Source organism: Platalea leucorodia, assembly GCF_965183815.1.
Source record: "Platalea leucorodia genome assembly, chromosome: 1".
Lineage (NCBI taxonomy): Eukaryota > Metazoa > Chordata > Aves > Pelecaniformes > Threskiornithidae > Platalea > Platalea leucorodia.
This window is the reverse complement of record NC_138823.1, coordinates 37,740,018-37,767,408: the sequence shown is the minus strand read 5'-3', so window position 1 is coordinate 37,767,408 and position 27,391 is coordinate 37,740,018. Positions and strand designations below refer to the sequence as shown.

Below are 27,391 nucleotides of genomic sequence, written 5' to 3'. Positions count from 1 at the left end.
AATACTCCTTCAGCATCCTGCTCAGAAGGCTTTCTTCTGAACCTTCTCATTTAGGCTTTCTTCAAATGCCTTCATCTGTCTTTAAACCTCTGTGACTGAGAGATCCCAGGGGCTATGAAAATTCATTTAAAGCTCTCTCCTATTGTTGGACAGTTAATGCCCATATTGCAGCCCAGTAAGGGGAAAAAGTTCCTAGGGTCTTGCCTACACTGACTTCAAAAGTGATTGAGCTACTGTGGCTTGAGAAATACAGTGATCATCAGCTGAGCCCTATGACAGACTAAAATTTTATGTCGATATCATCCACCATGGGTGTTAAGAGACTGATAGTTCCTGTTTCTTGGATCTGTGCTGGACCGCATGGGAGGGGAGGAGGACATGTGCCTGTGCCTCTCCTTCCCTCGTGAGTCAGCAGCTTAACTCTCTAAGCAGTCATCAGTGCAGCAGGAGACATTTAGCTAGATGTGGAGTGCTTGTTACCCCTAAACCTGTTCCCTGTCTATTTCAGTGAAAAGTTCAAGGGCAAGATAAAAGCATCTCATAATCCAGATCTGACCCAGGGGTACTAGGTTAAGCTAATGCATTTATTTTGCAATTGGAGCAAGCTAAGAGCGAGTGCATGATCTCAGTTCATGGCTGTGACTTTTCTCTATTTTCCATAGCTCTGCATGAGTAAATGGCACCATTTAAAATTAATTTAAATGGAGGCAAGTTAAAGCAATAGGACCTAAACCGAGTTAAATCTATTTGTGCCAAGGTTTAAATATGATGATGGTTATAATTGATACACTTGACCTCTATGCTTTCCAATGAAGTAACTTTCATATAGGAGCAAGTGAGGCTGCCATTTCCCTAATTAGTTAAATCTGTTTTTAGGGAATGAATCTGTCTTTCAAAAGATTCATTCTTTGAGTAACAGGGGGGTTTGTTAGAATCTTTAAGTGTTTCTGGAATACAGAGAATGCGGAATTTGGAATCATGAGGTCTGCAAAACTGTCTTGTGAACGTCTCCTTTACACAAAGCTCCATGAGATGGTGGTTTTCATTGCTAGACCTCTCTTGAAGGTTCCTCTTCTGAGAGCAGCCTTCCACTTGAGGCTGCCCTCTTTACCAGGCGGATCATTTATTTTCTGTACGGTCATGCTGAGGTTATTTTAAGCCCTGCTACAAAGTTAACTGTTCTTGTTTTGTAGTATGTTTTTGTCACTTCTGTTCATTTTTATTTTTCCATGTCAGGATTAGGAACTAGACGTTTGTATAAATAAAGGACAGTGTTGTCTTAATTATAAGCTGATTTTCTCAGCGAGTCAATTAACCAGTCTTGGCATCCCTCCTGTATGTGCATACAGTTGTAGGTTGCTTCTATGTGGCTTTCCTTCTTTGGCAATACCAGTAACGGAAATGGCACTGATGGGTCTATTCAGTTTATTGAAGTGAAAAACACTTCTGTAGGCAGGACTGGGAATGAAACAGTCAGTGATGGTAAGAATTTAAAATTTTGGAAAAGTTGTCATAGGTCATGTAAGAGAAGAGTGTGTGCTCTGTATTTATGTTATGGAATTTGGGAATTTGGCTTTGGCTTTCTCAGCCAGCCCTGCTGTTCCAACTGCATCTGTGATGAACTACTCTAAAAGAGCATTTCATGTATGCTCAGTAGCAAATATTAAAATCTCTTCCTCTCTTGCAGCTGATGAGGCCTCTCAATTGCTTGGATGAACTTTACCGACTGATAGGATCCTTTATCCGATCCAAGCGCACCGCTGCCTGTGCGTACACTGCGTGCAGTGCTTCTGGAGTGGGATTGCTTTCAGTGTCTTCCGAACTCTGTAGCAGGCTTGGAGCTTGTCACATCATTATGTGCAACAGTGGAGTTCACCGGTATGACAATTCCTTTTCCTCCCTTTGTTTCAGTCGGTCATTCAGTCATTGCAGGTTGGAGACTGCTGCTTTTTATTTATAGAGAGTCTTACACTAAATATCTAATATCTTAGACTAAATATCTAACATACTTGCAAGATTTGTGGTGAAATTCTAGAACTGTATTTGCAGTGATTGACAGAAATGAGCAGTGTGGTTTTGTTTTGTGCAGTTGTAATGGATTGTTCCTCATTCAAGTCAGTAAAAGGCAGAAATCTTAATTGCTAAAGCAGAAAAAGGAAGGTTTCCTAGGTGAACAACACATACTATATTAAACTCTTAATACAGGCAAGAAATGCTGAAATTTGTATTTACTTTGTATGCTAGGGGGAATTGTAGAGCTTGTTTCAAGGGAAAAAATGAAACAGAAGAGAGATGCATTTTTGCAGGTGTACCTTATGATAAGTAGGAGTTCAGTCTGTACAATAGTTTGTGTGATTAATACAATATCAAAAAATGAACTGAGCTGTAATCAACTGATCTTTGTCATCAATGCTAAGATATTTTAACAGACATATATATATACATATATGACAATAGCATCATTATAGAGCTCTCTAGTACTTAATGCTATTCATCAAAGACAGCAATATGTTTATGTTCTAGCTGGGCAGATTACAATTTTTTTTTGAACATTATACCAAAAAAGCAAAGACTACAATTGGAGAGGGGGGGGGAAAAACCCAGCAAGCAAAAAACCAAACATAACCAAGAATCTGATGCTAAATTTCTGCTCTTTGTATAAGAATTCCAAACTGTAGATTACAGGTAGCAATATGTTAAAATTATGTTCCTTTGTTTCTGATCTATGCACATCCTTATTTTAGCAGACTTGGTTACCAGTATATTGCTTTAGAATAAGCATTAGTGTCTCCTCATTTTAAGTAATGTCCTTTCTTTCAAAGAGCTTTGAGGAGGAAAAAAAAAAGCAACATAGCTGCAATGCAGATTATCAGGCATGAAAAACAGGAAAAGCTCCATATATAGCCAACACAATTGAGTTGTATAAAAACAGTGCTTGCCATTTCTTTCAACAGAGTTTGCAACAGACTGTTTGTCTTACTCTCTATCACTGATACAAGTGTATATAGCATGCTGTACACTATACTTGATTTTAGGCAATAACGTAAAAAGGCTGTATTATTTAACATCAGTCATTATATCAGATGAACATGGAAATACTATATAGCGTGGACTGACATGAAGTTGTCATTTCAGAAGACCATGAAGCTATACAGCTTTTCTCTGGCTTTTTATCTTGGTTTCAGTTTCATGTCTTATGTGATCAGAAAAGACTTTGGGCTTAATTCTGCCCAAATTTTTTTATAAAGCTAAAAAAGACTACTTCTGGGTTTCATTATGATTTCATGTATGAAGTTCTGAATTTGCCAGTATATTTGTGGCAAAAATTCTTATAGTTGAAGAATAAAGTCAGAGCAACGTTAATAGCCCCAATAAACTATTACCCTACAGTGTGTGGGTCACAAATTTTTCAGAATAATTTGGTGACTGAATAAGAGGTAGTATGCTTGATTCCGAATGTCAGCTGTTCTTAGATAAAAATAAATCATTCATCAAATTCCTGCTCAAAACTAGGGCTAATTCAAAGGTATAAGCTATTAAATGTCTACTTAAACATTATTGGATTTCAAGACTATATTATGAGCAACAGGAATGGGGTTTAAATGTGTTATGTGTGGGTTTCCATCTAGATGGTAAAGGATTCAAGATCACCAATTTACAGAAAGTAGAGGTGCAAAACACTTTTTCTCTAAAGCACGACTAGTTCTGCTTCACAGCAAGCCCATTTGAGCTTTTGTACAAGATACTGTTACTTCACTTGTGCATTAATACTGCCTTTGTGGCTACCATCTGTTCAGAGAAAGAAACATCAACTCGTGGTATTATCAGAGACATTTTAAGATAGGCCCTCCAGGAAAAAGGAATGCATCGCTTGAGATTTTATAGGAACTCAAAGAGTTTTTGCCCTTAATTTCAAAAACTTCAGAAGAAAACCCATTTAGAGACCTAGAGGGGGTTCTTGTACTATTTTTTTTTGAATTGGTAAAAGTTGAGGAAGTTTTTTTTAACAATAGTTTCCTGAAGTTATTGTTGTGCATACAAACTGGATGGATGAAGAAGTTTTTCCTTAGAATTTGAAGTCATATAAAGTCACTTTATGTACTGTTTTCTCTTTTTGGCCTCCCTAGGCCACATCTCTACAGTCCAGCACTAAGTAGGCTCTGCTTTTTGGCATTCTGAAATTGCCTTTGCCCAGATAGAAAGCTTGTTTTGTCTCCAACTAGTAGGCTGGCTGGGTGAATTTTGGTCCCGACATTTCTACTGCTAAATTCTGCTATGTTTTTATGAACCTGCTCCCCTTGCTGCTCTGCAGAGTGAAGCTGTCTTGCAGCACCATGAAATCCTGTGAGGAGGACTGAAGAGGGAAGAGTAAGATGCTGGATGTGATCGAGTCCTGCAGACATAGATGACTTTGCTTGTTGCCTACGTTTTTGAAGGCTTAATTCTTCTGTTTGTTGGAATATTATTTAATCAGGGCAGATAATCTTGCAAAATAATGCTAAGTTGTAAGTTAGTTCTTTAGAGTTTAAGCTACTGATTTTCAGCAAGAGAGGATATTTATCTCTGGTTGTATTCAGCAGTGTATCTGGCCTTCTCTGTTCTTAGAAACTAAATGCTGTGAAGCGCTTGATTGCGATCAGTTGCAGAAATCCACATTTTGTAGGTCCAGACCAAGGACTCACAACTGTTTTTTAACACTATGCTATGGATATTAAATGAGTTGAAAGCTGGTATTATCTACAGATGCTACTAGGTGAGCAGATGTGGGAAAGATGTGAATTGCCCTTGCAGGTTAAACACTGAAAGTATATTCTTCACTTATCAGTCTTGCCAGCTTAAAAATGAAGAATAATCAACTCAGAGCAAGGTTTCTGTATGCTGTCTTTTAAAAACCCCTCATTTTAGCCTAATTTCTATGATTGGTCTCTAATGGGAGAGAATGAGAGTCTGTGGAAGAGTGCAGAGTGCTCTGCTGGTCAGCATCTTTCTTTTGGTCATGGGGAGTGGGAACTGAACAAACCATTAATCTGTCAGAATTTAGATATGTTTAATAGACTTGAAACAAAATATACATGGACCTTCCCTCACTCAATTTATCTGTCTCTTACTGAACTTGACTGGAGAGCCCTTTCTGTGTTTTCTCAGCTTAGGTGTCGTGGATTGACAGGGGGCGTGGGGGGGGTTCTGCCACCCCTCCTTCTAACCAGAAGCAAATTCCAGATAGCTTGGGAGGGAGGTGCTGGGTGGCAGTCCAGTGCAGAAGAGGCCAAGAACTGTGAAACAGCAGCTTTGTGTGCTTTGACAGTGATTGCTGATCTCTGGATCAGCAGTGTCTTGGTTTCTGACTTCTCTGTGATCCATATTAAATTGCTTTTTACACTGCACTAGGCTAAAACAGCTTGACAGAGTTTGTATTTTCATCCCTATATCCAAGATAATGCTGGGGATTTTGAATTGCTGGTGATTGCTTTGCTTTGATTTTTATTATGACAGTATGTTTACCAATTTACATAGAGCCTGAAATCCTGTATCTATTTCAGACAGCAGTTCTTTTCAAATACATTTCGATCACAAGAAAAACAGAGATGGGGGAAAAATAAGTCCCTTTAACCTTCACTGTCCTAAGTGACATGTGAATACTACAAACGCCCCTTGGATTATCATAAGCGCACATGCCTTGTTGATCAACACCAGGAACAGAGCTCTAAATTAGTCCAAGAAATCAATAGTTTGCATTCTATTTTCCCTTTTTTATCATCCATAATTATATTTCTGCCTGCCAATCAGCTGTCACCCTGTAAACAATGCTCTGCTTTCTTTACTTGTATTCATTCTGTTTGAAGTTGTAATCACTCTGTACAAATGTAGGTGATGAAAGGCACTTTTAAATTTTATTGAATCACGATGCTAGCTCCTGCTTGAGGGAGAAGAGCGAGACTACACTGCACAGACATGCCCGAGCCTCTTTCCATGCCAAAATGAAATTAGGTGCAGCAGCTGCAGAAGTCTGTTCAGGGACCATAGGCCTTACAGGCTCAAAGGAATAATGTAAAGCATCCAAATGAAACAAATCCCAAGTTTATTTAAAATTTTGCATTTCCTGGAGGATCGAGAGAAAAGAAGTCTTTTATAATCTTGATGAACCCCAGAAAAATCACTGTCTTATTTTCTTTTCTGAATTTTAATTTCCCCTCCAGAAAGTCTCTCCTTAGTGTTACCATCCTTCAAGCAGTGGGGTTCTGGCCGGCAGGCACTCGGCTGAATGATGAGGCAGGTTTTGCCAAGGGTTGATTATGCTGTCTCCTGTAGCTGGCACAGCTCCTGCAATCCAGCTAAACCTGCTCCATCTTCCACCCAGCAAAGCAGAGTAACACCATAAGCTGTCCATCATGGCCAGCTGCCTTTCTGTGAATCAAATGAAACAGGGTGAAAAATAGGTACTCTGAATTTATATTTTAGAAATTCTATCGTAAGAATTCCTCCTTTTAGATTATTTTAGACATTTTTCTGTAGGAATTTAGTTCTGAGCTCAATGACGGTGTGCTACAAAAAACCCAAAAAGTCTCCTTGAAGTTTTGCAGCTGTACTTAGGCTGACTATTAGCTCCTCAGTAAGAAAGCTTTCTGAGATCGATGGGACTACTTTCAGGAGGCAAGTCAGCACAGGCTGAAAAACTAATCCTTGCTCCTCTCCAGCCTTCTGGTCTAAACTGTGCTTTTAGTCCTGCTACCTTCCCATTTAGTCAAGATTCTCTTCTTTTTTTAAAAGGCAGTTTTGTTACATCTGTCTATAATTAGAGTATTTTTGTGATACTTTACCTACTGAGGCATAAACAAGCTTTTGTTTTTGTAAAATAATTTAGGATAGTAGAGTGTTTCATTCTGTGTTGGTTACTATTTGAAAACAGTTATCTAATTGTTAAATATGCGAGAATTTGTCTTAAGACACTGTAAACATTTAGCACCGATAGGTTGTTTCTACAGTAATGATCATTTTATTTTGATCTATATTTGCCTTTCATAGGCAATCTGGTACATTTTTGCTTTGTTATCTCTAATACGTATGTGAAGGACTATAGTCTTAGTGTTCTCTTGCATGTTTTAAATTCTGAGACACTATGTCATTTGCAATGCAATCTGAAAATGCAGAGAAGTGCATAAAATGCACTGAGACAGATAAGATGGATCGGAGTTGTTACTAGTCTGGCTTTCAAGGTGTTCGTTTTTTTTCTGTTTGGATTCCTTTTAACATTATGGACATTTAGTAGCAGGGTTGACACACAATTCCATCACCTTGCTCTGTAGAATCATCTTCTCACGCTTCAGTTCCTGCAGTATTGCCCTATCTGCAGTCCAGGTCTTTGGGAGAATCTGATTCTTCCTTACAAAAACTGCTACATTACAACAAAAATAGAATAGATCCTCTTGAACAACCTAAAATTAAAAGCTTATCCAAATCTTCTTTAATTTTTGAGGTGGAAGAGAGTTAACCGAATAACCTGAACTACTACAAGACAGTAAATTGTAATTGTAAATTTGCATTTTTCCAGCAGATTTACTTGCCTGCTTACATGGGAAGAAGCTTTTAATGTGACAGACTTTCTGCAGAGAACAAGACATAATGGCTGAAGCTGGGTTTTCAGTTGACTTTAGATTTTTTTGTTTGTTTTTGCAAGTATGACCGAGAATGAGCAAACAAAAGGCATGTGATACTTCAGATCTTTTGGAAATGCTGTTCTTTCATCAAACAAAGAATATTTAATGGTAGAAGTGCCTCCTTGCAACATTTCCAGCTGATTAAAGGTGGCAAGATCTTATAGGAAGAATGTTTGTGAAAAGATGCTCTGGGCAGTTTTTTAACAGTGACAGAAGATGTACAGTGCAAAGAAGCGTTTTTTTTTTTTTTACTTTTTTCATTATTCTTTTAAAAGCTCTCTGTTTTAAAAAAAGATAGAATAGTCACATTTTATTTCTGGAAATAGATTGGATGATAGTAATCTTCCAAATAAACTACAGAAAAGAAGTCATCATTACCTACTGCATGTTTCATGCTTCAGGACTAAAAATGACTAATATTGAATCTAATAAACCTGATAAAAACTATATTTGTAAACTACCAAAGAAGTCATTAACCAAGGTTAGGTCTGAAATACGGCTAAGGTATATTTACCTCCCAAGACTGATTCTCTAGCTTGATAAGTTCATGCCATCTACTTCAACAAGTCAGAAATCTGTTGGTAGCTTGTGTTTGAAAATACCTGGTAGAGCTGGGTTTGATTATCCTGTTATGGGACGATGGATGTATGCCTGATATGGGAGTTGGGATATATTTATTTTGAGGTTCGCACAAATATGTAATCACAGTGGTGCCTCTTGTGAAGGAAACCTGTGCATGCTGATGCTTAATGGATAAAAGGCAGAAGTTCCCTTAACCATGGACTATCCATTTCTGTGTGATGTTGTAATATCTCCCACAGATAGTCACTTTTTGGAGGGTTTTTTATGATTACTGAACCATCATAATGGAATAAATACATTTCACATGCAGAGTAATGGCTGGCTATATGTTGGCAAAAATAACAGAAGTTTTGGACTAACTAACCTTCAGTGGATGGGTTCAATCCAAGGCTGATTTTAAAGTAGTGGTCTTTCCACACTGGGAACATCTCAGCTTCGCAAAGGTTCATAAAGGGACTGAACCTAAGTCCTGAACTCCAGTAGAGTTTATTGTAATTGTAAAATACAATATTGTAGTTTAATGTATGAACTTCTTGCTCATTTTCTCTGTAATTCCTATTGCCTGGCCCAACTTCCCTCTCCCTGTGAGATGAAATTCGGGCACAGAGAATATATATGGGCACAGAGAATGCAAACTTCAATTTTACTAGCGCAGAGATATTCCCACAATGAGAACAGCTTAGAAATTGTGGGAGAGTCTCGAGTTAGGCCTCTCTATACTTTTTATGCTTATTTCTTATATTCCTGAACAACATCTTCCCTCCTTTTTAGGTTTATCATGGCCTATTTTCTTCTTTGGGTTACTCATCAGAATCAATACATATTAGCCAGCCATCACTAGTAATTATAAAGAAATACCCCCAAAAATGTTTACCCCAAAGTGACTTACTTTAGTACTAAGTTTTTAATTGCTGCACACACTGACATAACTAATAGCTGCTCTATAAGCATTAATTTAAATGACAGCAGAAACAAAGGAGTACTTAATAGTGTAATTGGTTTAAAAGGTGGTCAAATGTAGGTGTGATTAGCTTATGCTCTATGGAAAGAAAAGGAATTAAAATAATAACAATGGCAATAAATTACATGTTGAGTAGAAGCTTTAGATTTTAATTAGACTAAGCATACAGGCATCCTTTTCATATTTTTTTCCTATTCGTATAGCCAGGACATAATTCATTTTGACATCTCTGACTGTGGTAACTACTAAACCAATTTGTTTCACCTCATCTTTTCTATTCAGGGCATTTTTCTGAGGGATGTTGTGATGCGTCTTTGGACGTAGGATGGCTGGAATCCTAATTGAAGCCTGAGAATGAATTGAATGATTTAGATTCTTTTTACTCTCATAACATAGATATACAGTTCGCTGAGTGGCAGCTCTGTAGGTAATGTACGTGAACTCAAATTATTTTTCCTTTCAGGTGACATTAAACAAGCTGTCACAAAATAATCCATTTCTTAGAAAATTTGAATGTTTTCCTCTTTTACAACTCCATTTTTCAGTGTAGATGTTTGTCTATCCAGCCGATGTGCTGCCCTTTAATAAAAATCACATCCAGTCAGAAACAAATGGACTATTGGTGATAGAAAACGATTTAACCTCTTTTGTTCAGGATGGTCTGATCGATCCAGAAGATGTTTGAAAGTTTGTATTGAATCTTCACATCAATACTGTCATGACTGATGGGAGACTGGGGATAGCAGGCAGGGGCTGGGAGCAGCTGCAGCCCCTTCTGTTTCTTGGAAACCAAATGGGTGAAATGAGGAATTCTCAGCCCAGTTGTGCTGGGAAAGCCAAATGTCTGTGCTGCCTTGCTGCTGTAATCTGTCAAGGCAAGGAATTTGTGGTTCTAACTGACATAAATTCTGAGATGATGAATTTGGGTCTTTTGTTTTTCTGGCATAAAAGAAGGGATGAGAGGAAAAGAGAGGGAGTGAGGACAGATTTTGATTTGTTTACACTGTAAAATATATGGATTTGGGAATTATGCTTCCCACAACAGAATGTTATGACAGCATTGAAGGACTTTTTCCCCTAATATTTTCCTTGTTTGGTTTGTCTGGGCTGATTGCATCCAAATGACCAGATACTTCCAGTGGTCAGAACTGCTTCCAAATTGCTTTGTAAACTTCAATACCATCTGCTTATCAGCTCTCAAAATGGGGGAGAAGGGTGGATTATTACATATTGCACGTATTTGCTGACAATCCTTGATATTGAACCTTGCTCAGACCACCAGAACAGCCTTACTATGTGAGGAATTCCCAGCTTTCATATTGTTTCATAAAGTTGTACAAGTTGAATTGGTTTAAATTTGCATTTGGTTGATCTCTCTGTGCTTGGCAGTCCTGTTGCTGGGGTACTTGCAGTTACGACTTTTCCATCTGATGTTTTGTGTGTGCATTTGTTTCTTTCACAGCTGATTTCCAGGGTAGTTTGATTTGTGATAACGAATATGTAGTAATTAAAAAACTATATTTGAAGAGCTGGAAGAAAGCACCAGCATGTAAATACAGGTTTACTAGAGCATCAGTTCAGCATAGCACTGTGGAAGGTTTAGATGATCGGTTTTATTAAAGGATGCCATCTCATTGATTCGGTATTCAAAATGAAGCTATTTGAGTGTTGTTGTTTTTTATATTTAGCAAGTAGTAACCTTACTTCGTAATTACATGACAAAAGCCATAAACAATCATTTATATTTAATTCTGCCATTCATCAGACCTCTTACATGCCTCAAGAGAAACACAAAAAAATAGAATAGACTAGACTATTTCAGTTCGAAGGGACCTACAATGATCACCTAGTCCACCTGCCTGACCACTTCAGGACTGACCAAACGTTAAAGCATGTTGTTAAGAACATCATCCAAATGCCTCTTAAACACTGACAGGCTTGGGGCATCAACCACCTCTCTAGGAAGCCTGTTACAGTGGTTGACTACCCTCTCAGTAAATGAATGCTTCCTAATGTCAAGTTTAAAAAAAATTTAGCTATATTAAATTGCATCTCTAATGACGTTATATTGAAATGAAATTATGCCACTTATCCTGTTTTAACGTTTTTAACATACTTTAACGAGTAAGAATGTTTTTTAAAAGAAACAGTAGATGTATCTAGCCATCGTTACTGTGGGACTTAACCACAAATGTAAAATGTTTTAATAAAGAGATGTGATAATAGTTAACTTCATCACTGCTGTCATCTTGAATGTCTTCACTACTGATTTCCTAGGACATGTTAAAATTATATTATCTTTAGAATTACTTTTTTTTTTTTTTTTTGCCTTGAGGTGTGATCTTCAATTTTAGTCTGTTTATATGTTGGAGGACTGTACTGTAGTTGTTGCCTACTTCCATAGTAGCCTATTAAAGAAATGTTCATTATGGTATTTTCCTCTTTGTCTCTGCGTTTCCCACTCTGGTTATGTTTTTATCTGCACGTTTGGCAACCTTATTTCTGAATCACGGTTGGCATTGTCAAAATGTAGATGGCTCATAATGATCACCAGCCATTTCATCAGGTTTTGGATAGGGAGCAGTTTGGCAGTCTTTTCCAATCACAAGATGAGTGTTTGCACCTAATTCTTCAAGCTGACCTTCATTTAGGAGGTCCTTTTGTTATTTTTGATTCACGCATGCAGAATATGATTTTTCTGTTCTTTCAGTCTTTTGGGGTCCAGGAGGATGGGATTTATGGGAAAGTTGGCTTGGTAACTGGTTGGTTGAAAGCTGCACTTTGAGCCCATTAACGTCTATTACACCTACAGAGAGACTTTTTGCCCTTTTTCTCTGGCTTAGATTACACCTGTCAAATTAAATTTCAGATACTTTTGCTTTTTCTCATTGTCAATGGGACAAAGGTTCCTTTGCAGTCTGTTCTTGAAGGTTAGATGTTTAGATTGTAGTGCTGGCAAATCTTATGAGCATGTACTTTATTTGTGCAATATTTCACTATTCAAAGACAAGATGAAAGCACAGTGTTTAGAATTCCTAGTCTAATATTCAACTATTATGCACCTTAATCAAACATATAACACAAAACATCAATAGATTTTTGCTTCAGGTTAACTCTGAGGTCAGTGTATACAAGAAACTGGGGAATAAAAATTATTTCATTACCAAGGAAAATCACTTAGCTTATAAATTTTTTATGAAAGGCCATTAATAAAGCTACAGATCAAATTTAATGTCTTCTACGCTCATTGCTGTGAAACTTTTTACAGTCCATAAATTTACTTAAGCAGTATTTAAAACGTGTCAGGTTTTTTTTTTTTTTTCAGTAAGAAAATAAGCGCAGACACATTTTTCCACCTACAGATCTTCTGCTCAGCAAGATGAGTGATTGAAACATATTGTCTGTTCTGTGTGCATAATATAAGCTATGCAGAATCTCTTGGTCAGGATTTTGCCAAAAGGTGACTCAAAAGTATGTTTTAACCATGTGTCTTAGTTTTACTATTTGAACTTGAAATATGCAGCTTTTGTCAGGTTCTGCTGAGGTAGGATCATTTTCTGTACCTCATCTTTCTGGTTGAAGAGGTTTGATTATTGCGGTACTTTGGTTGTGAACAGAAAAATCACCAAGCAGCTTGTTGGTGCAGAATGCAGCCACTCTCACCTCTTGGATGATAGCAGCCCTCAGACATGCTGGGCTTTTCAAAAAATACCTGTTTCAGTTTTGTTGCCTTTATTCGTGAGTCTTCTCCAGCTTTGGTCTTGATTGTATGAGAAACAATCTATCCATCCCGGTCCTTACCATAACAACTGAAATCGGGTGGCGTATCCAAAATGACTTTCCCTACAACTTCTTGTCTGGTGTGATGACAGGTTGTCCTGCAGAAAGATCTTTAGCTCTGAAACTTTCCTGGTTGCTCTGACAAAGCAATTACGGCCTTTTCATTAGGATGGGTACATGATCAGGTTTTGTCCTCAAGTATTTACTTGAAAAAAGATTGGCAAAGTAAGAGAGGACCGTTTATTTGAAGGAATGCCCTATTTATTTAATTTATTTTTTGAAAGGGGGAAAGGTCTCTTTATTTGGACTGAACTGCACTAATGTGCCATGAGAATAACCAAGCTAAATTAATGCCAAGAGCTCAGGATCCTGGTACCAAAGCTGGGGTCTGCATTAACAGTGGAGGGTGAGAGATAACATGTGCAGAAACCACCGGGAAAGGGATTTATACAATTACAAAAAATTCTCCTCCTCGGGTTGTCACTCTCTCATACACTTGCCGAGCCATAGTTGGGTTGTGTTTTCTGGTCTGTTTTTTTTTTTGGTTTGGTTTGGTTTTTTTTGTTTTTTTAAACAAGAGCAAAAAAGGCAAATGCATTTGGTTGTAAGTCAGCAGGAACACTTGAAACACTCAAAATCTTTCTATTGAAGAAACATTTTAGTGTCCAGGCTAATGCCTGCATGGGGGAGGGGCGGGGAGGGATAGGGGGCAGATCTATTGTGTAATCTTTTTATTTAGAACTTTTTTTAAAAGGATAATTGGTCTAAAAGCACTTGTTTTAAGGAAATCACTGCTAGATAGCTGACTTCTGTCTTCCATTGCAGCTGCACTCTGAGCGTTACCCTGGAGCAGGCGATCATTCTGGCTCGCAGCCATGGGCTGCCTCCTCGCTATATCATGCAAGCTACAGACGTCATGCGCAAACAGGTAAGATGCTCTCTATGGGTAAGGTCTTGAGGTTTCCTAACAAGATGTGTTATCATCAAACAGGAAGGACTTGACCAAGCATTTTTAACCTCCATCTTAATGTTGTGTAATGTCTGTGTGAGTTTTCTTAGTTTGGGTATTTTGTTGGGGTTTTTTAATTCTCTTCCTTTATTGTTGACTGAAAGGTGTGGGTTTTTTTCTTTTTAATAATGGAACAGGCTGTTTTTAACGAGATGCTTGCTTTCTTTGCATGTGTAAATGGATCATAATTTTTACAGGGTTATGATTTTACTTAATGATTTTTGTATAGTAAGTGCTGTGGCATTGCCTTACATCAGAACAGTCTGTTGAGTAAGACAGTCTTTGTTTTAATATCTATTATCCATAAAAATAACTTAAGATTATTAACTATTGTTAATAAAAAGTGAGTCATGTACTGAATGAAGGGGAAGTGTAGGAAGGAAGGGGAGAAATAAATACTGTGGTTCTTAAATTTCCAGGCAAGATTCCCGAGGACAATATGCTTATTTTGAAATAGTGTTTTTCACTCTCTGGTCATAATAGAATATTAGGATTTAGAGGCTGTTGCGGATAAATAACCACCTCAACATGAACTCTTAGTCCTAAAGTATGACAAAAAATGCTGGATTAAAAGGCAATATCAACTGAAAATGGGGGATATACTCTACTGTATTGGCACAATTTTTCCTAGAATGTCTTGTTATCAGATAAATGCTTTCAAAAGGATGTGTGGAATCTTGGAAGGAGTTCAAAGGAGGAGCACAGATGATCCAGAGGTTGTTAGACAAGGCTTATGAAGTGAAGATTAAAGAGCTCAACCTATTCAGTTGATCAAAGAGAGGTTGAGTGCGGGCTTAATCACTCCGTGTGCATATGGAACATATATCCCAGCCTGTGAGAGCTTTCAACCTTGTGACAAAATCATAAACAAGATACAGGATGCACTCAATCTTGAAGTGAAAAAAAAGGTAGTTAAATATTGGAACAATTAATCACAGATAAGACAAGATTCATAATTTCTGGGTTTTAATTTGCATCTAATTTTATTATTTTCATTAATTCTGCTGCATATTCTGTGCAGCAATTGCAGTTTAGTTATGAAAATGATTAAACAGCTCTACTTTACTTCTAACTTGCTGTAGATAAAAATACACACAAGCTAGATCAAACCTTTAGTCCATTAAAGCAATTGAGCAGATATTCTCAAGCCATAGGTTCTGATCAATTATATGTAAGTGCTGCTGTCTGACATGGATACATCAGAGTAATTAGTCTCATTCCTTTTCATATTGGACTTTCACTTTATTCAGCGCATAAATAAGTTTCTGTAGTGAATAAATACCCTCAAGGTTCTTGAATCAGATCATGTAGGTCTGCTCAGGAATTACAGCTTTAAGTTGACTCGAAAAGAAAGCTACTGCTGTATAAGAATAAATTGCATGTATAGGTTGATATGTCTGCTCACGAACTTCTAGGTAAAAGGCAGATCTGGGTATTTTGCAATCAAAAAAACCTGGACGTAGAGTTTTGCATATGTCTGCTTGCAGGATGTATTCTGTCAAAGGGCACATTTTCAATGTACAGTTCTAGACTGTTCTCAAAAATTCTGATTCATTTGTGGATCTTCTGCAATTTATTAAATGAAAATGAAAGAGAATATGAAAGTAACTTGCAGGGTTTTGAGCAGCTGTAACTGTACTTGCTGAAATAGAGATGTAGAAAGTATCCCGCAGTGGGGCTACATTCTCTGAAGTAAAACAGCAGGTGATCAATAGCTGTTAAAGATACCAATATCTCAATACCACCCACAGACACTCCAAAAAAGTCTGCTAGTATATCAAGCCAGACTTTTTTCACACATACTTCCTCTTACAGGAAACCACTATGGCATTTAATTGAGTAATAATCTTTTGTTCTAATTTTAAATCAGTCTTGGAGTTCTGTAGTAGAAATACAACCCTCCATTATATTCTAAATGTTTTGGAGTAATTTTGACAGTGCAGTATGGTATTTTCTAGAAACCTGTTCCGGATTTAGTGTTTAAATTATCTGTAGGATTTAACTGTCAGGAGCATACTGCAGGCCATAAAACTTGGAGGGGGAAAAAAAAACCCAACCTCTTGGGTTTTGATGCAGAACATTTAGAACATTTAAGGGCAGTACATGTGTCTTTTTCCTGGCTTAATATAAAAAACCAAAGAAACCCAAACAAAAACTTTGTTAGCCCATTTATACCCCGAATCTTTTGTGGAATAGAGAGATTAGCCGCAGGGAGGTGCAAATGAAAGGACATTTATTCCATCTGTTATTCCGGAGAAGCCAGCAATGTTAGCTGCTAGCAGCATTAGCTTTCCACACAGGGGAATTGTCTCTACTCAAAGCTGATACCTCTTCGAGCTTGGGGCACCAGTACTGAATAACTGGAGACACCTGCCTGAATGGATGACCTGAGGAAGTGTTTTTTTTTTTCTTTTAAATTGAATGAAGTCGTGATCATGTTTAACAAGACTCGTAATAGCCCCGACTGTATTGTTGGAACAATTTTCAAAGTAATTGCCCTGTCAGTTATAATTAGGTATTTGCAAGCACCTGTTCTGCAAGAATTAAAGAAGAGAGACCAACTTGTGAGAGTTGGTATGAACTTGGGTCTGTGGGATGGTTTTAATTAAGTGGTTTCTGGTTTTCATCTGCTAATCCAGTCTAGATTGATTTTTAAAATAAAAATTTTGACAAAACGTCCCAAGTATCTTTTAGTAACTTTATTTACTCATGTATGTTTGTTCACGTAAAAATCTGTACCCGCAAAATACTATGTAAAGCATCCTGACAGGAGTGTGTCTTCAGGATGCAGCAAAGTGTGGAGAGGACAGAGGCCTAGGAAAGGAGCTGCAGGAGGGCACAGGGCTCTGAGGAGGAAAGGTAACTAAAAAGCTGATAAACAGAAAAGGCTAGGAGAGAATTTGTGTTATCTTTTAAGTGAGTAATCATTTTTCCATGCCTTTTCATGAGTATAATAACAGCACTGCATTTTGAATAATTCTCATAAGAATTGTACTGATTTAGAGCTCATTGAGCAGGGCATAAAGAGAATCTATTTTCTTTATGTGACCGGTTCTTGCTATCCTTAAATTAGTGTGTAGTTTGAAAATAAACCTATCATTTTTTCTCATGGCAATGAGAATACTAGTTCATATATGAGAGCCCAGATTGATGGTGGTGTCTCCTCAGAGCTGCTGGCATCTTTCACCAGTGCTCTGGCAATACTGGTACCTAGAGGGAAGGATTCTGGAGCCATGTAGCAGAACTATCCCTTATGCCTACGTCAGATGAACAGTGTCAATATTTACATCGCTGTAGCTTTAAGAATAATATTGGAGAAGTATAAATTAACAGTATATTGAAATAGAAATGGTATAATGGTGCTCAGTGGAGACAAAGAGATGTCACGTAGCAAGTTGCTATTAATTCTTGGGAGCTTTTCCTCAAAAGAAATAAGAATCTGGTGGTTGTAAGTAAGGTCTAACTTGTTCTCCGGCTAAACAATAAATTACATGGTTGTATAAAGCTAGACTCCTTTTTAAATCAACGCATTTGATTTATTATGTGAGCAAGATACTAAAATTAATTTGTCTAGTGAGTGATGCAAGTAAAAATAGGCTGGTTGTGTTCTCAGAGGAAGTCACATCACTGACGTTCAGGATCTACATGTGATTCATTTAGCTAGTTTTCCCATGTATATCTCTATTCTAGCTCTCAGTTGTGTTAATCATATACCAATCGCAGCAGTCTGTCATGGTGAGGTTTCTTTATTATGATAAAATTTTAGAAAACGGCACTGAGGAAAGGATGCTGAAAGTGATGAAGGTCTGGACTCAACATGTCTAACTTTGTAACCAACCCCGGATCAGCTATCCTTATGTAATTCATGACAGACAGTTGTCGCATCTGTTCTTAAACCTCCAGTAGTGGAGACTCCTGCACAGTGCCTCCTAAGTGGTCTGTTCCACAGTTTTCTTAACCTTTTCATTAGGATGTTTTACTTAGTGCGTCATTTGAGTCTTTTTTTTTTTGCCTTTTTTTTCCCTTCAATTTAAGTCTTCTGTTTTCTGTCCAGTATACTGTAGACTTAGAGACCAGGTTTTACTCCCTTTTTAGCAGTAGACTTGTAGTATTTTGAATGTTTCCAGAGATGGGGCATCTACAGCCTCTCTGTGCAACCCATTCCAGTGTTTCACCATCCTCATCGTAAAAAATTTCTTCCTTATATCTAGTCTGAATCTACCTTCTTTTAGTTTAAAACCTTTACCCCTTGTCCTATTACTACAGGCTCTACTAAAAAGTCTGTCCACAGTTTGATTATCATTTCCCTGATAATCCATCACTTTTGTAGATAGAAGAACATGAATTCATCTGATCTTTCTTATTTCAGTTGTGTTTTCTTACCTAATCATTCTCCCTATTCTCGTCTGAACTCTTTTCAAGTTTTTATTAAAGATGAGAAGTAACTATGAAGAATTACAAAAGGATCTTCCAGGACTTCATGACTGAGCAATAAAATGGCAGATGAAAATCAGTGTAGATAACTTAAGTGATGCACACGGGGGAAAAAAACAAACCCTAAGTTCACATTCAAAATAATTGGTTGCGAGCTTGCCATTGCATCTTATGTTCAAGACTTCAGGATTTATTAGGAAACATCAATTCTCAGTAGCTATCAATAAAGCAAATCAGAAGTTATAATGGTTTAGGCAAGGATGGATGACAAAGTAGAAATTATGTTGTCATGATCCTTCATTTTGAACTATCTGATGTTCTGATCCCTTCTGTAAGGACATAGCATAGTGGAAAAGGTTCAGAGAAGGTCAGAAAAAATAGTCAACAGTTGGGAGTGGTTTATAGGCAGGACAGACAGACAAAATAATCTAGGCTTGTTCAGCTTCATGAGTGAAGGAGGATATGACAGAGATCTAAAGAACATGTGGCATGGATAGGGACTGACCGTTGTCCTCACCAGTGCAAACTAAAGGCATCAAATGAAACTGGGAGATTCAAACCAAATGAAAATAGTGGTTCTTGACACAAGCTAAGATTGTACCCAAGATGTGGACCTCCTTCCACAAGGAGGTTAGTGACGTGAAGTTATGCATGGGTTGAAGATGAGATGGGAAAGAAGAGAAGAGAATCACTGAAATTGATTAAAAACATACTCACTGCTGAACAGAGGAAGTATTGAGTGACTGATGATTGAATTCTGGAGGAGTTCCTGGGGAAAGTTTGTCGTGGTCTGTAGTCATGTGTCTTTTGCAACTGTTGGAGACAAGCTTACTGAGCTAGAGGTAAAGCTAGTAAAATCACTTTCATATTCTGCCTTCAGTTTTGTAGGTACTCTAGTTATTTTTCTCTATCTTTGCTACTATTTTTTTTTCCTGAAAGAAGTGTAAGGACATGGTATTTTTTGTGGCACGTGTTGGTTTACATAAACTCTGAGAACTTAGCCTGTGTGTAACCAGCCAGCTGTTTTCATCTTTTGTTTAAGCCCATAACAGTGAACTAATACCTTCTCAATTACCTGGGTACCAGATTGCAGTCAAATGCAAGGTCTAGTCTTATTCTACCTATTGAATCAGTGATTATAGCTCATTTTTACACGATGTGCAGCTGCCATTGCAGCTCTGTTTGGTATGTAAACTATCTTTGATGTTTCACACCAATCTAAGATCTCACTGTAAGAATTCTGAGATCACATATTTTTGTTCTCTGTTATTTTGCCCTGAATTTAGGTAGGACAGAAGGAGAAATAAAGGGGGAGTCACTGTATGTATTATAGACAGAACAAGTAGTTTCCATCTCCTTTAAAACGTTAGAAAACATAAAGAGACTGTAAAACTAACAGATATGTTTCTTTATGATGACTACTTTACATTAATAAAACTGCATTTCAAAAGCTAGTTCTCATCATTTAAAACCAAATTTTACTAAGTTCTTTCATATGTCTAAGCTAGTTTGCAGAAGAGTCTGCATTTTTCACTATCATGGTATATGAACGTTGTGCATGTTTTATTGGCTTCCTCCTTGCTGGATGAGTCAGTGAGACAAAAGTACTTTCATTATTGTTTTTCAAAGGATCAGTTGAGTTAGAGAGAGAGACCAGCTTTTCCACTTGAGCCTGCTTTAAGGAGGGGTGTTGGACTAAACAATCTCAGGAGGTCCCTTCCAACCTGATTGTTTTTGTGATTCTCTGATTATAAAGGAAGATCAGGACCTGCATTTTTCTAATCCTAATCTAGTGCCTCAATTTAGGCCATTTTTCTAGTTTTAACTAGAAAGCTATTCATAGGAAATAATCTGTAATATTTGCTCATTCAGAAGTTCATAGGAAATAAGTGACATTTCAGAAAAGAACTTTGTTATTCATGCCTTCTACAAAGAATGGTGACAAAAATTAAACAAATTGAAAAAAGATGTGTTTGGATTGTTTTAAACCTTAAATGTTAATTTTTTATGAAGTCTTTTATGTTAGTATGATATATATGTATGCACTTATTTAATGATTTTGTCTCTGTTCTGCATATTTCTCTAAGTTGAGAATTAATGTACTGCTTTAACTTGTTTTCCACCTTAGAAGAGGAGAGTTGTTTTGGTACATGGATCATATGCGTTAATTATAATCAATAGTTACGTTCATCTAGAAATCTCAGAAAACTTTCTAACTTATGTTGAAATAAATGAAGCAAAATTGGTTTTCTTTCACAGGGTGCAAGAGTACAAAACACAGCCAAGAATTTAGGAGTGAGGGATCGAACGCCACAGTCCGTCCCAAGGTAACTGATTGCATCCTAGACCATGATTTTGTCTATTTGTGCCAAATTTTGTGCCTCACTGCTCAAAAGCTAACAATAAACATTGACTGTGTTGTGCACTAAATGGTAAGATTTGGCTTTTAATGTACATAGAATCAATTATGTTCTCAGCCATACAATTTTAATTAAAGTAATTAGTTGCAGAAGTTCGGGCTATGTGGCACTTCAAAACGTGCCCATTTTTGAAAAATGAAACCTAGTTCATGTTAATTATGAAAGCACTGGAGTAAGTTCTTCATCACTCGTGATGTTTAGTCGTTTTGGGGAAATATTCATAACTAAATCCATAACCCCATTTTAATGAAATACTGTACTGCAATATCTCAGCAAAATCATGTTCTAGTTGCTTTTAGAGATGATGTCGTCTTTCTTTGTCTCTTTCTGAAACATCGATTAGAATGAAAGATGTGACTGTTCTATATTTATCCAGCTTTTTAATGCTGTGATGGATTGCAGGTGCCTGAAATGTTCTTAACAAGCACAATACCTATAACCAAACAACAACGTTCTTAATTTTATCTTAAAGTGGTTTTATTAATCCAGCTCTAATTTAAACTTTTTAAAACCAATTTAAAACGTAATGTTTCTTGTTGACTAATGAGAACACATTGAATGAGCTAAACAGATATGTGGAATACATAACGGACCCACTGTGGTGTTTACATTTCAGTGAAGAAACAATGAATTGGTAATCCCTGATAGAGGTAACCATGTGAATGAACACACACAGTATCCATAGCCTCACAGAAAGACTGTCTTCTGGGTTCTGATCAGTAATACTCAGGAACTTGTTCTGATGCAGGAACTTTTTCTCATGCAATTTGCTCCCCTTTTCTCAGGTGTCCCAGTTTCTCCCAGTAGGGAATCAGGCTACTGCTCATAATTTGTGTGTAACAAATCACTGCACATTGTTCCTTGCCTGTGCTGGATCTGATTCTAGAAAAGGAGTGTACCTTAAGTGTACAAGGTATGAGTAAATCTGAGTAGCAGCTGCTGTTCAGTTGCTGAGTAGCAGCATTTGTTGGAGCATATATGCTTCTTGCGTATATGCATAAAGGAGATTAAATAAGATCCAAGAAAAGTACTGGTTCTAGAGTAAACCCATCAGCAATAAAGTAATTGCCCTTACCAGCAGATGAGGGCATCCCTTCTCACAGTAATTATTAGCTTAGAGGCAATCCAGGACCAAAACTGCCTGGCGGCCTTGCACTGTAGGAACCTAAGGCAGTAAAATAACATTTTATTGCAGTAAAAGCTGTTTGAAGCCTTTTTATATTTTGAACAGTATGGTTTTGGCCTTAAATGGACTCTTCCTTCATGGCATAATTCTGGAGACAGCTAAAGAGTTGTTGCAAACAAAACTTTTCCCACTTCTAAATGACAGAGCATGTATCTAGATTCAGAGCTTTTGTGATAAAGGAAAGATCTATGTTCTTAAAAAGAAAAACTCAACCATGAGCCATTTTTTGGCTTTGCATCGGTTGCAAAAAGGTCGCCTCTTTCCGGTTGACACTCCCACAACATAGCAATGAAAAGCTGAAAGAAAATTATGAGATGCCTCCTAGAACATAGAGTGGACAGATGCATCCAGCACACTTGCCAGTTAGCAGCAACAGCAATGTCACAGGAATATCTCATCAACCTCAGTGTTCGGAGCATTTGGTGTACCATTAGAGAGACAAGTCACGTAAGTCAGAACAGTCATCAGCAAGCAGGAGTTATGTTTTTGATGTATAGGTAAATGATACTGTGAGTTCTCAATTCTTTGCCTTGAAAAGAATTTTACCATTCCATTTGAGTCCATTTAACATCACTTGACAGTGTTCTCAGTTCTCTGCAGTTGCCACTGTTTTCTGTCTTTTCTCAGCTGATCTGTTTGTACCATCTCAAATGGTTGTTCCATATATATTGACCCAGAACAGGCTGTTTCTGCTCTATACTGTCTTCAGCAACTATAGCTCCTTAGGGATTTATGCAGGCTTGTTGTTAGTTTGCTTCAGAATTCCCCTATATCACTTGCTCTGAAGACACTTAATCTTAATGATTACCATTTTAACCTTAATGATTACTATTTTAACCTTAATCTTAATGATTACCATTTAAGAATACGCAGACCTTGGTACTTGGGACTGAGCTTTTCTGCACCTTGTTCCATAGAAATGAGATTTTGCTTAAACATCCATCAAGAACTAACCCCACTGCAATTACTTAGATGAGATTCTGACAGTAATTTTATCTGTCTTTTGCCAGCTTTGAATATTACTGCTTTATTACACTAGCAGAATCAAATAACTCAAATAACCCCTGTTTATTTTCCTCTGCATACTTGTCTGTATAAAGATGAGGCCATCTTATTCTCTCATTGGTATACAAATATGAGATGTGTGTCTATTGGCTTATATATGGCTCCTAACAAATACATTGGTGCCTGCACAATGTGACCTTAAATGATCGTGTTTCTGAGTCTGCTGGATGACAACGTGGAAGAGCCCAACGATCTTCAGAACACATTATGGTGGAGGTTTGAAAGCAGGTTTGCAATTGCTGTTTGGCTCAAAGAACTGATGCTCCCTGTTCTTACCATCCAGAAACAATACTGCTTGATAATCCCTTCCAGTGAGATCCAGAGAAGAGTTGTTTAGTCATTGTGTGTTGTCAGTGTTCCATGGGTTTTAACTCCTAAGGGAACTGAAATAAGAGAACAGCAGCTATCCTGCCCTGCTCTTGCGTAGCCACAGGATGCTTTTTCTGACAGAACGTGCCTAGATGTTGAAGAGGCTTTTGGTACTCATAGGGGCAGGCATCCCGACCGTGCCTCGCATAATTTCAGTAGCAGAGTACCATGCCAAGAAGGCACCAGCCCATTGATCTTGAATTGTTTGGGGAACCCGGCCACATGTACAGATCTTTGTTTTCTGTGTTGATTTGTAGTATAATTTTGAAATTTATGATAAGTTAAAATGGAGTCATATAAATTAATGTGATGCTTAGCGGGCAAATTTACAAAATATACTTGGAAAACTCAGATACGCCGAGCGTCTTAAATATCCCTAGCCCCCAAGCCACTGGACGATTCACCACCCTGCCTGTAGCCAGACCTACCAAACCTGCTATTTCTGTTGCTTTGGTATTTCAATATCAGAGAGTCTTCATGTTAAGTATTAATGCACATGCTGTGTCATTGTCTCTTCAATTTTGGCTTCTGATGCTTTTTCTCCTTGCCATGCCATACTCGGTCTCTTCTCTTTGCTATTCCTTCAATGATACACTTTCCCTGAGGAAAATATGTAATCTGCAAATGAGATCATGTCTATTGCTGGTTCTAATTGCTGTGGTTGCAGGGGAGATACCGTATACCGGACATACAGAACAGAGAGCCCGAGGTCAGAATGATTGCCGTTTATTTTCAGTATTCCTAACATTAGGGTAAATTTTCAAACACTTGCTAATAACCAAGTCCGTGCAAAAGGGTTTAATAGAAATTCAAAAGCCTTTATAAATGAAAGAGTGGCTATTTCAGTCTGTACTGAAGTAGTCATTTGAACCAAATCTTACTGGCCTTGACTTCATACATGTAGAAACGGAGGGGAGAGAGTTTAAAATCTTCATGCTGGCGTGTCACATGTCTGACATCTGTCTTAGGTTCTTCAAACAGCATCAGTTTTGTAGGGAACTGTGTTAGAGTGAGGTCCAGCTGTTGCAAAACACAATGAAAATGGAGGCAATTGCATTCACCAAGCAGCTTTCCCAATTTAGAAATTCAGAGCAACAACTGGTAATGGGATTAGTGGAGACTTCGCTACCTCCAGAACGGGGTCTTCAGTGCAGAAATATGAAAACTTGACTAAACTGGAATGTCTTTATAAGATTGCTGATAGATGTGTGTTTTAATGATACCACTTTCAATGTAAACGCTCATGCTCATGAATAAGCTTTTACTGGTTTTATGTCAATGTTATTAAGCTGAATTCAGTACCTCTTGTTTTGCAGTGCAGGAAGACTTAGATTTAGTTTGCGTTCCTTCAATTTACCCGTTTCAGTAATGACCAAGCTCCCAGAATAACAATCGCTTTGTTTTTTGTCGTTGTCAGATTATACAAGCTATGCCAGCCACCACCACCTGTTGGAGAAGAATGAGGAGAACTGCTCCAGAAAATAATCCAATAATGGCCTTTAGGATACTGGGACTACATGACAAAATCTAACTGCGCTATAGCAGTATGTGCCTGGGGCTTTGATAAATAAAAAACCCCTTTACTCAGGATAAAGAAAGAAATACCCTAAATATTCTCTATTGGCATTGAAAAATGACTTCCAAAAAGCATTTCTGGAATCTGTGCGCTCCGGCCTTATACTAGTAGAACAGGAATCTTCCTCGGGAATTTTACACTGGAATCAGGTTCATTTGATGTGTCTTGTTCAGCCACACGATAGGCATAGCCAGCTGCTTGAAAAAAAAAAAAAAAAGTCTTGTTCAGAGAGAATGACTTCACTTGTACGCTATACAGAACGTGTTCTTGTGGAAGGAATAGAAGCCTAGATAAACTAGGCTTGATAATGAGCATGCACTTCATATGGGGCCCTTTGCACTGATAATCCCTTTTTTCCTGTCGCCAGCGTAATTTCTCAGAACGATGACATTACTGTTTCAAGGATATAATGTAAGTGAGGTTTAAAGATGGAAAACTCATCTCAGAATTGTGTTTAATGGCTGCAGGCAGACTGCTGCTATGAATGTGTGCTCGTAATCAGTAAACTCAGCCATGTCTTAAGCAGTCCGTTGTCATACTCCTTTAGAAGGAATGCCTGTACGGCATATGAGGTGAAGTGTTGCCCTTTTTCAGTTGCCGTTATCATGGAGGAGAAGGGTAAGGCTGATCTTCATCCATAGTTAGACTGAGTTTCAGGCTCTGTCTAATGGATGATTTACATTATTGCGCCTCTGCGTTTCAGAGTTTTCCAGAGTTGTGTATACTCTTGTATAGTACTATGCTAGCAAATCTGCGTAAGGCGAGGACGAGGCGGTATTGTTATGTTTAACTGGAAATGTCTGTGGTTTAAGTTGAAGCATAGTTTGGGGGTTTGATGTTTTATGCTACCATTTCCTGGATTTTGTCAGAATTGTTTTGTATAGCGTTGCCGTTCTTTGGAGCGGTAATTGTTATAGATTTCTTCTGAAATTGTACTGAGTGTTTAGAGGGCCCAGGGAAAACGTATCTCTATTTGGCTGTTCTTTTGGCCAAAGAATTCTCAGAGAAAATGCCCCCAAATGAGGTTTTATACGTGAACACATTAAAACAAAAACTATATTCTGAAATAGTTCTACTTGTAGCAGTAGCTACACGTTCTATTAGAGCAGGACATATACTTTCTGAATAAAATTTATTTTTTGTACAACAGTGGCCTGTAGTCATGCTGTAGCAACCAAACCTCACAACGTAATTGTTGCATGTTATCTAATTATTTATGAAATCTTCAACATATATTAATCCGCCATGAAATAAGTGAGAATTCAAAATGAGCTGTACTCTTGCAGAGAGTGTTTTTTTTATATAGGGTATCAAGGGGACTTGTTACTTTTCTCCAAAGGAGGAATTAGAGCTCCTACCTTTTTCAGTATTCTTAATGTTTTTACACAGACTTTAACTTTGCTAAGAAAATAAATATTTTTATATATCCACAGGTATATATGTCTGCGCATATATGTGAGTTTCAATATGTATATATTTATGTAGTCATATCAATTACTGGTCCAGGCTTAAATACAGAATGTTTGCCTTAAACTGTGACAAAGACACGCAATAATGAAAACTTCAGTAACAATTTCTCCTTTGTGCTTCAAACTTCACGCTCTTTCATAGTTACTGGAAGCTGTGGGACTATAATCTTTTTTATTAAAAAAAAAAACAAAACCAAACCAAAACCAACCCCAAACCCAGAAAACAAAGTTTTACTCTTTAGAAACGTACTCTTTTTGTCTAGGATGACCTAATGCTTGTACATAAGAAAGAGTCATGATTTCTATAGTTTCGATTCTAGACAGGATCTCATACTTTTGGATGTGTTTTATTCAGAGAGGCAGTATTGGCTAGGGTAATTCCCACTCTAGGCAAAAGCACCAAATAATGTTTCTGTTTTTGCTTGTTCGGACATCAGGAGTACGGAGGAGCCGTAACCTCCTCGTGCCAAGGATGGCGCCGGTGTTGGCCCTGGCTACGAGCTCCCATCCTACGAGCTCCCATCTCCAAATGTGAGATTTGCCCACAGGAGTTTTGGTTTTTTTACTACGAGGCAAGTCAGCTGTCAGCTGCATGGAGCTGCTAATCCTGTATAATATAAAATAACCTAGAGGACAAAATCTGTTGCATGCACACGCATTATTGTAACCAGTCATAGCTTTTTTTTATTGCATTGAAAATGGTAGGAGTGCAAATATGCCAAAATAGTCTCCTGTATAATATGGTAATTGTCTGATTCGTTTTGTTGTTGAAAGCGTGGGGTAACAGACATTTGTAAGCACCGAGGGACAAATAGTTACGAGCCAGTCACTGGACCGAATTCTTTAGCTATTGTTTCATGAGTGTGCATCAGGAATCTTGACCTC

The 27,391-nt window shown here is 37.6% G+C and overlaps 1 protein-coding gene across 1 annotated transcript in view; it reads left to right on the top strand.

Moving 5' to 3' along the window:
* PREX2 (phosphatidylinositol-3,4,5-trisphosphate dependent Rac exchange factor 2) overlaps nt 1-25,314 on the top strand; it is a gene marked incomplete at its 5' end in the record, with an annotated part of 182,657 nt that extends 157,343 nt beyond the window's left edge. Inside the window, 4 exons of the mRNA XM_082310168.1 lie at nt 1,688-1,878; nt 13,804-13,906; nt 20,681-20,748; nt 24,879-25,314. Coding sequence (XP_082166294.1) covers nt 1,688-1,878; nt 13,804-13,906; nt 20,681-20,748; nt 24,879-24,924 — 408 coding nt within the window. The 3' untranslated portion in view covers nt 24,925-25,314. The remainder of the gene's footprint in view (nt 1-1,687; nt 1,879-13,803; nt 13,907-20,680; nt 20,749-24,878) is intronic.
* Nucleotides 25,315-27,391: the final 2,077 nt, after the last annotated feature.